General features: G+C 45.4%; 1 protein-coding gene across 2 annotated transcripts; it reads right to left on the reverse strand.

The window, feature by feature from the left end:
- Positions 1-63: 63 nt before the first annotated feature.
- On the reverse strand, positions 64-10,130 carry LOC130877321 (nucleoside diphosphate kinase A). Of its 2 annotated transcripts, none has more exons than XM_057774484.1 (5): positions 9,974-10,130; positions 7,478-7,607; positions 3,656-3,757; positions 1,752-1,864; positions 64-342 (listed from the first exon to the last, which is right to left on the reverse strand). In XM_057774484.1, exons 2-5 carry the CDS (start codon positions 7,601-7,603, stop codon positions 225-227), a joined length of 459 nt encoding a protein of 152 aa, XP_057630467.1. In that variant the 5' UTR covers positions 7,604-7,607; positions 9,974-10,130; the 3' UTR covers positions 64-224. The 2 variants fall into 2 exon arrangements, with proteins under 2 accessions (XP_057630467.1, XP_057630468.1); XM_057774485.1 differs by having other exon boundaries at positions 9,909-9,978.
- Between the last annotated feature and the right edge of the window lie 1,071 nt (positions 10,131-11,201).

Consider the following 11,201-nt stretch of genomic DNA (forward strand, 5'->3'; position numbering starts at 1 on the left):
ATTCTGTCAGTTCAGGTCCGAAGGAGGAAGGGAGGCATGCAAAGTAACTAGCTGACTCAATGCTGGAGATGAAACACTTTAATCTACCAATGGCTCGTAACACTGCACAGGGAGTCACAGCTCCCAGGTTCCTTCCAGGTCAAAGGAAGTTCCAGAATACTTAGTTGCTGGTCCCTTGCCTGTGAGAACAGGGTAAGTAGAGGAGAAGGGCAGGTGCCCTCCCGTCACTCATAGATCCAGTTTTGTGCACAGCTCTTATAATCCACCAGCTCCTCAGGCTGAAACCACAAGCTGATCTCCTTCTCTGCACTCTCCACAGAATCGCTGCCGTGAATGATGTTCCTGGGTGGGGAGAGAGATAGCATCATTACCAAAACCCAAAAGATGACCCTGCCCACAGTCCCCTGCATGCCCACTGCTGAGATCCGAAAGCATAACAGAAGTCAGAGTCCCTAGTACTTCAGAACATGTCAAAAGTGCGTGGCTCAAAAAAAAAAAAAAAAAAAAAAAAAAAAAAAAAAAAAAGCTACAGAGAAACCCTGTCTCGAAAAAAAAAAAAGTGTGTGGCTCTTCCACACAAACACTGCCAGAATGCAAACTTCAGGAAAGCTCTGACCAGGTTCTACATGCAAGAAAGGCATAGAAAGCCGGGCAGTGGTGGCGCACGCCTTTAATCCCAGCACTTGGGAGGCAGAGGCAGGCGGATCTCTGTGAGTTTGAAGTCAGCCTGATCTACAAAGAGCTAGTAGTTCCAGGACAGGCTCCAACACTAGATAAACCCTGTCTCAAAAAAACAAAAAGGAAGGAGGGAGGGAGGGAGGGAGGGAGGGAGGGAGGGAGGGAGGGAGGAAGGAAGGAAGGAAGATCAGGAATTCAAGAATAACAATTTTGGGGCTGGAGAGATGGCTTAAAGGTTAAGAGCATTGTCTGCTCTTCCAAAGGTCCTGAGTTCAATTCCCAGCAACCACATGGTGGCTCACAACCATCTGTAATGGGGTCTGGTGCCCTCTTCTGGCCTGCAGGCATATACACAGACATAATATTGTATACCGGCTGAGACATTGTTTCAAAATACAACTAAACTTGCCTGGCATGGTGGCTCATGCCTTTAATCGTACTTGGGAGACAGAAGCAGGCAGATCTCTGTGAGTACAAGGCTAGCCTGGTCTACAAAGCGAGTTCTTGGACAGCCAAAGCTACACAGAGAAATCCTGTCTCAAACAAAAACAAAAACAAAAAATAAAACTAAGCTAGGGGTGGAAGAGATGGCTCAGTTGTTAAAAGCACTGGCTAGTCCTCCAGAGGACCTGGGTTTAGTTCCCACCATCCACATGGGGCTCAAAACTATCTGTACTAGGGGATCCAATGCCCTCTTCTAGCCTCCTCAGGCACCAAGAAATGAAAGCAGTATACAAACATACATAAAGAAAAAGGAAAGAGTAAAAATGAACTGTAAAAGATAAAATAAATAGGGGGCAGGAGAGATGGCTCTGGCTGCTCTTCCAGTGGTCCCGAATTCAGTTCCCAGCAACAATATAGTGGTTCACATATCATGTATAGTGAGATCTCGTGCCCTCTTCTGGCACGCAGGCATACATGTAGGCAGAACACTGTATATGTAATAAGTAAATCTTTAAAATAAAAGAAATTGACCCACAGATAGTATTATGTTCATTTCTAGCCTTAGAGGCCCAAATACTTGCGGCAACTAACACAGATTTTGGATAAGGGTAAAAAACACCAATTCTTACCTGCCAACTTGGATGCAAAAGTCTCCTCGAATGGTTCCGGGTTTAGAGTCTGCAGGGTTGGTCTCTCCCAGCATCACCCGGCCTGTCTTCACAACATTCAGCCCCTCCCAGACCTCCAAGGACAAAAGAATACACGGTCAAGGAAAAAAAGCACTCTCAGTAGAAAACCTGGCATCTGGTGATTCAAAATAAAAGAAAGAGACTCCAGAATAGGGCCCTCTCATTCACTAACAGAATGCCTGGACGTTCCAGTACTAGGGATGCTGGCCACCCTTCATCTGGACTTATCCTCCCCAGATCCATTCACAGGGCAGTCAGTGGCCTCTTTAAATGCTAAATATTGCCATTGAGGTAATCCCACCACTCCAGAGGTAGAGGAAGGTAGATGGATCGCTGTAAAGTCAGCCTGTTGTTCTACATAACAAACAAACTCCAGGATACAGTCATGCCTACATAGAAAGACTCTGTGCTGGAGACCCCAAGATGTTGGCGATGCCAGAGTCTCCAAAAGCCCAGAGTTCAGTTCCTAGCAACCACATGGTAGCTCACAACCATTTATAATGAGATTTGGTGCCTTTTTTTTTTTTTTTGGTTTTTCGAGACAGGGTTTCTAAAGTAATTAATTCTTTTTTTTTTTTTCGAGACAAGGTTTCTCCGTAGTTTTTGGTTCCTGTCCTGGAACTAGGTCTTGTAGACCAGGCTGGTGCCCTCTTTTGGCCTGCAGACATACATGCAGGCAGAATACTACATACATAATAAATAAATATTAAAAAAAAAAGAAGAAGAAAGTACAAGCCAGGCCCAATGGCTCCCTCTTCCTGCTGCCTTCAGATCCAGATATAGAACTCTAACTACTTCTCCAGTACCATGTCTGCCTGCATGCAGCCATGATCCCCACCATGACGATAATGGACTGAACCACTGAAATTATAAGCAAGGCCACAATTAAATGCTTTCCTTTATAAGAGTTGCTGTGGTCAGTGTCTCTTCACAGCCATTGAACACTGACTAGGACAGATCCTGTCGCAAAAAAACAAAATAAGTAAATAAAATGCTAAATATGGCGGCTGGGCGGTGGTGGCGCACGCCTTTAATCCCAGCACTTGGGAGGCAGAGGCAGGTGGATCTCTGTGAGTTCGAGACCAGCCTGGTCTACAAGAGCTAGTTCCAGGACAGGCTCCAAAACCACAGAGAAACCCTGTCTCAAAAAACCAAAAAAAAAAAAAAAAAAAAAATGCTAAATATGGTACCTCCCATAACTTCCCAGTACTGGTGAGACCTAACAGCACAGCTGTGACATGATGTGCACTTCTCATCCTGTCTTCCTTCTTACCACCATCCATCCCAACCTCCTTTCTCGACTTTGAAAAGTAACGTTGTATCTGGTGTGGTGATGCACGCTTGTAAACCCAGTACACTGAGTAGGAGACTCCAAAGCTCCAAGACAGCCTGGACTATTTGAGGCTAGCCTGAGCTATACAGTGAAATATAGGTCACAAGGCTGGGTTACAGATTAAGAACCTGTCTCAATAAGTCATTTCCAAAAAGAAAGAATGAAAACAGATACTATTTTGTCTTGTAGCTGTATCTAAAGTGTTTAGAAAGGTGCTTGGCATAACTATAGCAAGCTCATTCTTGAAACTGTATGTGGTACTGTAATACACTAAGCTCCCTCTGTTCCACGGAAATGCAATCAAGCAGATAGCTCCTGATTTCTCCCAGTCCTGGGTTGTGGAAAGCAAATGTACACTTTCTTTGGTGGATCAAAGAGTGAACTTTCATCCCACTAGCCTGTTTCTTCTGCAGCAAAGAGGGTCTGGTGCCCAACACAGGAAACACAACACTCACTCTGCTCTACACCCAAATGAGTCACTCCCATCAACATCCTACACAGACACACTCACCATAGCAACCACTGGTCCTGAGTGCATGTATTTCACGAGGCCAGTAAAGAAGGGACGGTCCTTCAGGTCGATGTAATGCTCCTTGAGAAGGTCCTCTGAAGCCTGTCGCAGGATAGACAGTGAGAACTAGCCCCAGGCCCGTAAAAATCAGTAGGCTAGTTGCTTCCCTCATTCCTCCTGATGGTGGAAACATGAGCTCAAAGCTAGAAGTTAAGTTATAACAAGATTTCATCCTCTATCTCACTAACGGGGAGAAGTGACAAGGCTGCACAGAGAAACCCTGTCTTGAAACACACACACACAGCCGGGCGGTGGTGGCGCAAGCCTTTAATCCCAGCACTCAGGAGACAGAGGCAGGCGGATCTCTGTGAGTTCGAGACCAGCCTGGTCTACAGAGCTAGTTCCAGGACAGGCTCCAAAGCCACAGAGAAACCCTGTCTCGAAAAACCAAAAAAAAAAAAAAAAGAAAAAGAAAAAAAAGAAAAAGAAAAACACATACACAAAAACAAAAAGAAAGAAAAAAGGGAACCCACTGTTAAAAGTAACAGTACAATGACTTTCTGTTCCCAGAAAACACTTCAACTAAAATGTCAGATGGAAACATGAAAGGTAGCCTCTGTATTAGATGAGCACTAAACTGACCATGGCCATCTCCGAGAGGCACCTGACATTTATTCAAGGGATAAAAGTCCAATGCAGTGACTACGTAATTAATTTCCAGAGGGACCTAAACTATCTAAAAGTACATGACATATAGCAATAAATAATTTTGCTAATAGAGATGGCTCGGTAGTTAAAAGCATTGGCTGTTCATCATGAGGCTGGCCCAGGTTCAATTCCCAGCATCCACATGGCAGTTTACAACCATTTGCAACCAGTTCTGAGGGTTCAATGCCTTCTGACCTCACAGGCACCAGGGACAAACATATGTGTAAGCAAAACACCCATATCCATTAAAGGGTTTAAATTTAAAACAACAACAACAAAAAACACACAGAATGAATTAGAGCAGGGTATGGTATCACCCATCGATAATTCCACCACTCAGAAGTCAGAGGCAGGAAGATCAAAGAATTCAAAGCCAGTCTCAGCTGCACAGTGAATTTGAGGCCTGCCTTGGAAACCTAAGATCCTATCTCAGCAAGGAGGGTTGAGGGAATGGGAAGGAACAAAAGAGAGGCGAAAAGCAAAGAGAAAGAAGAGAATTAGAGTCAGGTGGTGATGGTGCACTCCTTTAATCCCAGCATTTGGGAGACAGAGGCAGGTGGATCTCTGTGAGTTCGAGGCCAGCCTCATCTACAGAGCTAGTTCCAGGACAGGTTCCAAAGATACACTGTGTCAAAAAAAAATCAAAAAGAGAGAGAGAGAGCTAGAACACACACATGCAAGACTGGTATGTGGGAAAAAATCAAGTTAGCTGCAGAGTAAAGCATCTTCATAGGCACTGTGCTTCCATCTACACAGCTTTGCAATGGTACAGCAGTTCCCCTTGGTTTTCACATTTCTGCACAACTACACACATCATACAAAGCATATTGGCACTTTAGGGGTACACACGATTAGCTGCCAAAAGGTACATTCAGAATGTCCTATCCTTCAGCCCCTGGTTGGTCATCACTTGCCAAAGCAAAACTTTATAAAACAGGAATGCAGTCTGAGACTGCCTATTCTAATGGAGGGCTGGTAGAAGTACCAGCTAAGACATGCAGACTTGGTTTTCCTCCTTTCCCACGATACTCCATTCTATTCACTGGTACCAATAATCTTTACCCTGGTAAACTGACCCTAAGCTTCTATTGGGGCAGGGGGATAATCTCAAGTCCATAGCAGATAGAATATCCCTTTAGAGTCATGTCAGATCTCTCTTCTCCCATTCTTCACCAAACCCATATCCTCAAAAGAAATGTCTGGGTAAGAGAGGAAAATGTGCTTAGGGACAAGAGAGACTTAAGTTAACAATGTCAGCCATTTCACTGTATGTGCTAGCAGGCACATTGTCTGACCTCCTTAAGCCCCAGTTTCCTCCTAGCAACTATAGGAAAAGAAATAAGTACCTCTCAGAGCTTCCATGACAGATGGAGAAGAAAACTGTGTACTTCACATATATTATTGAATATATGTGCTTAACAAATAACTGGTTCATTTCATTGTGCTTTCAGAACCTTTGCTCCTATGCAACCCCCACACCCGACTCTCATAATGTCACCATGTTCTCCCCTTAGCATTAACAACAGCCTACTCCTTACAGTAAAAAATTATATAAGAACACTTATATACAGGCAGTAGTGGTTCACAACTATAATCCCAGCACTCAGGAGGCAGAGGGCAGGTGGATCTCTGTGAGTTCAAGGCCAGTCTCATCTACAGAGTGAGTGCCAAGAGAATCAGGTCTACACAGAGAAACTGTCTTGGGGGAAAAAAAAAAAAGGACAAAATTAGTGGCTGGAGAGATGGCTCAGTGGTTAAGAACACTTGCTGTTCTTGCAGAAGACCTGAGTTTGGTTCTTGCACCATATCAAGTGGGTCATAAGAATTTATAACTCCAGTTCCAGGGCTATACAGTGAGATCCTGTCTCAGAAACAACAGCAAAATAATAATAAAATAAAAACTCAACACTGAGAACTCAAACTCAAAATACACTAGGAGCCAAAAGTGTATTTGGGAAAAAAATATTTGGAATTCACATCTTATAGATTTGCTTGAAGAAAAAGGGGGAGCAGAAGGAGAGTGAGCACGAGCAAGGAACTCAGGACGGCGAGGGGTGCACCCACACACTGAGGCAATGGGGATGATCTATCGGGAACTCACCAAGGCCAGCTGGCCGGGGACTGAAAAAGCATGGGACAAAACCTGTCTCGCTGAACATAATGGACAATGAGGACTACTGAGATCTGAAGAACAATGGCAATGGGTTCTTGATCCTATTGCACGTAATGGCTTTGTGGGAGCCCAGGTAGTTTGGATGCTCACCTTAATAGACCTGGATGGAGGTGGGTGGTCCTTGGACCTCCCACAGGGCAGAGAAACCTGCTTGCTCTTTGGGCTGAGGAGGAAGGAAGACTTGATTGGGGGAGGGAATGGGAGGTGGTGGCGGGGAAGAGGCAGAAATCTTTAATAATTAAATTAATTAATTAATAAAAAAAAATCAGCAAGGAAAAAAAAAAAAGATTTGCTTGAAGAAGAGTTCTTGGGCGATCAATCCTTGGTATTTATTATAATATTGTTCATGCACATTATCCCAGGACTCAGGATGCTGAGAAAGGAGGATCACCAAGAGTTCCAGAACAGTTATGGCAAATATATACATAGTAAATATATATATGGCATTTTAGAATTATTTTTCTCTGTTTTATCAGGAGAGCCTCCCAAGCAAAACTGCACTTTTCCCCCACAAAGCCCCATGCATCATGTCTGACTCATATTCGGTATCTATCAGGTATAATTAGTGAAGCAAAGACCTTCTTCCTGACAACCTACCTCAAGGAGGATAAGGGCTGAAGGATAGTCTCTAAAATTATTGGCTTAGGAGGCTAGAGACCAAGAGCTCCAAAATATCCAGAGCTGAGTCAGAAATTACAGCTCTGCAGAAATGTGTGGGATTCTACATTGCTAGGGGAAAAGACAGACTATTTTTGAAAGCCCCAAATGACTTGGTTTGTTCCGAGATACAGCTAACATGCTTAATCACTGAGAGGCTTTCGGATTCTAAGACACCCTGCCATGGAGATGTCTAGACAGGAAACAAGGCAGACCCAGGAGCTATCCTGCAGCATTCTGCTGTGCTCCAAAGACTCAAAATAGGAAGCGTGAGAGCCACTCACCTGCATGAATTTCAGGCCAACAAGGCGGAATCCCTTCTGTTCAAAACGCTTGATGATCTCTCCCACGAGTCCCCGCTGGACCCCGTCAGGCTTGATGGCAATGAAGGTGCGTTCACTGTTGGCCATGGTCCTGGAGAGAGGCAAGCAGGGCAATGAAGCAGGACTGACTCTCTACCCTCATCACGATCCTTCTCAAGAGGATTACTCTCTCATAAAACTGGCTTTACTATATTATGTCTACCCCAAGTCTCTCTAGTAAAATCCCAGTCCCTGCCCAGTTCACTCAGCAATGGATTATGATCCCGAAGTAGCCAAGGGCTCAAAAGCTGGAACTATAATTTTCTATTCCACTTGATTCCATAAGCTCCGATTGACCTTCTACTGTGTACTTAATACTGTGATGGGACTACAAAAGGATATGCAAACCTAAGACTTAAAAAGACACCACTTTGGGCTGGAGAGATGGCTCAGTGGTTAAGAGCATTGCCTGCTCTTCCAAAGGTCCTGAGTTCAATTCCCAGCAACCACATGGTGGCTCACAACCATCTGTAATGGGTCTGGTGCCCTCTTCTGGCCTGCAAGCATACACACAGACAGAATGTTGTATACATAATAAATAAATAAATATTAAAAAAAAAAAAAAGACACCACTTTTTTTTTAGTAACACCAATTAGGGGAAACCGCATAGATATGGTTTTCCTAGTGAAAGTCACAGCTGGTACAAGACAGTGTGAGCTACAGCATTAGAACGCTATGTCATGGCAACCATCTTTGTTTTACAAAGAATGAGCTTGCCTAGCCCTATGCAATTTGGGATACACCTTAGGGTGTAATCAGAAAAACCAAGTCTGAGAATGCATGCCAGTAAACAGTAAACCCACCACTAGGAAGGCTAAGGCAAAAAGGACAGAGGATTCCAAGCAGTCCTTGGGGGGGGGGGAGAAGATGATGATGATGATGATGATGATGATGATGATGATGATGATGATAATGATGATGATGATGATAGAGCTGAGTGTAATGGCCAGTGGTCCCAACCTGAACTGAGCTACGTAAGAGATGCAATGACTATGCTCCATCATGGATGGGGAGGCACTCATGAGGCCCATGGCCTTACCCCTGCCTGGGGACCTACTGCTGATTGATGGTTGTGGGTGAGTGGGTATCATTTTCTTCATTGGTGCAGCCAAGAGTAAACAGTCCATGGTTCAGCAAATAATTCCTCCATCCACGAAGCAAGCAGCTCTAACTCGCTCTCGCTCTCGCTCACACACATACACACACAAGAAAGAAATCCAAGACATGAAGGTGGGAGGGGACCTGGTGGGAAGGAGTTCGGCAGGAGAGCTGAAGAGTGTAACTGGGGATGGCTAGTACACACATGCACAAAACTGTCAGAGAATAAAGGACAAAAAACATGAAAGTCCATTATGTAAGAATAGCAGTTAGCATTTATTAAACCATGCGTTACGGGAAAAGTGCAGTGTGTATTGTGACTAGCCACAGCACAATACCTGACACGGAACATTGTCACTGCAGGAAGACACCTGGAGAGCATCCGTTCCAGAACCTTCCTTTTCCAGGGAACACAAACACACAAGATGAAAGGAGACTCCACCTTGAAAGACAATACCTAAGAGGATAGCAACACTAGCTCCTGGCTCTGCCTTGGTGAACTTGAGTTAACCTTTAATTTTATACCTTAAGAATGGGGCCTGAGCTAGCTAGATGGTTCAGTGGGCAGAGGTTTTTGTACCACAAGCCTGAGTTTGGGCCCAAGCCCGCTCCACAAAGTGGTCTTCTGGTGTTCACATGGATGCTAAGGCATGCATGCACAAAAACACACAAATAATAATACATGATCTTTTAATGATCACCGCTGTTGGTGCTGTCCTCCCCTCTCCCGCCTCCACGGTCTAGAACCTGCACAAAGAGTTGATCTATTCCAGCCCCCTATCTTTGATATCAAGCCATGGGGCCTCGTAGTCAACAGGAGCAAAGAGGATGTCTCAAATGTTCAATTATGCCTTCCAAAGAGAGACAGAACCCGAAGACTAGCTGGAGAATCTCTGAAGGAAATGTGGAGAAAGCACAGATTCCTTTAAAATGGCCTACCGTGTCAGAAACAGCCCCTATAAAAGGTTCTGCACACCGACCGATCACACACACGCGTCATTCATTCATTCATTCATTCATTCATTCATTCGGCAAGCACTGTGGGAGCTCCAGCTCTGTGCCCAGCACCGGGCTGGAAGGAGAATAAGACACAGTCCTGCTGGCGCAGTCTGACAGGAACTGCGGCCACGGACAAAGGCGAGCACACACGTGGCGTGTCAGGCTGACAGGTCTGCACCTGCCCACAGGCTAGCCCGAGATCTTCTTCTTCAGCGCCTCTCAGAAAATGCACCCTTCCCTTTATTTAACACCCACCTCGCTCTCCGCCCTCCTAGGCCCACGACCCGTCCCCTTGCTCTCAGCACCCGAATCCCTCTCACCCCTTCAGAAGCCAGGTCTCTCACTCCGGCTGAGACTGCCCGCACCGGAAACGCGCCCTGGGCTCACGTGGTTCCCAGCAGCTGCTCGCGCGGAACCTTTCGGTGCAGTTCCGATTCCGGAGAACCCTTTTGGCCGAACACCGCCAGGCCCCGCTTCCTCTGGTGAGTAGGGTGTCATCCTAGGGAGCACTCTTCCAGTGTTTAACTTCCTTCCGACACCGGGTGTGGTTTTTGTTTTCGTTACTCCCCCCACCCCCAACGCTGGCGGCCATGTTTTGTTCCTGTCCTGCTGTCGTGTGACTCACTTCCTCCCGAGAAAATTTGGTTTCCCGGGAGGTGGCGCTCACACTGCACGAAGTCCCACGTAGGACTGTCACTCCAGCTCCCCTTCGACCTGTCAAGCAACAAATACACTAAATACTATGTGCGCAGCGGGCACCATTCTAGAACCTAGGGATAAAGCAGTGAGCTCACTTGAGGCTTCTGGTAGGGTTGAGAATTGGGACAAACAATAAAAAGAAACTGACAGTGAATACACGGTGTTACGTAAGTGCTGTGAAGAAAAAACAGGGCTGAGGGGAAAAAAGGCTGAGCAATCTCTGCAGAGTGATAATCAAATAGACCTACATGAAGTTTAGTTATAAAGGAACAAACCTATTATTACCAGAGAGCTGGGAATTGGCAGTGAGCACTGAGTGGTAGGGAAACGCAGTAGGAGAATTTTGTTGTTGTCGTGGGAGGATTTTTTTTTTTTTTTTTTTTTTTTTTTTTTGGTTTTTCGAGACAGGGTTTCTCTGTGGTTTTGGAGCCTGTCCTGGAACTAGCTCTTGTAGACCAGGCTGGTCTCGAACTCCCAGAGATCCGCCTGCCTCTGCCTCCCAAGTGCTGGGATTAAAGGCATGCGCCACCACCGCCTGGCGTGGGAGGATTTTTTTTGATGTTGTTGTTTTGAGGCAGAGTCTTACTATGTAGACCAGGCTGGCCTCTAACTCACAGAGATCCACCTGCCTCTGCTTCCTGAGTGCTGGGATTAAAGGCGTCACGTCAGGCATTATTATTCTTCATTATTTGTGTTTATTTGTATGTCTATGTTTGAAGTGGTCAAAGGGTGTGGTAGTTTGAATATAATTGGCCCCCATAAGCTCCTAGGGAATGGCACTATTAGGAGGTATGATTTTGTTGGAGTGGGTATGGTCTTGTTAGACGAAGGGGGGGGCAGGTTTTAAGG

Source organism: Chionomys nivalis, chromosome 7, assembly GCF_950005125.1.
Source record: "Chionomys nivalis chromosome 7, mChiNiv1.1, whole genome shotgun sequence".
Lineage (NCBI taxonomy): Eukaryota > Metazoa > Chordata > Mammalia > Rodentia > Cricetidae > Chionomys > Chionomys nivalis.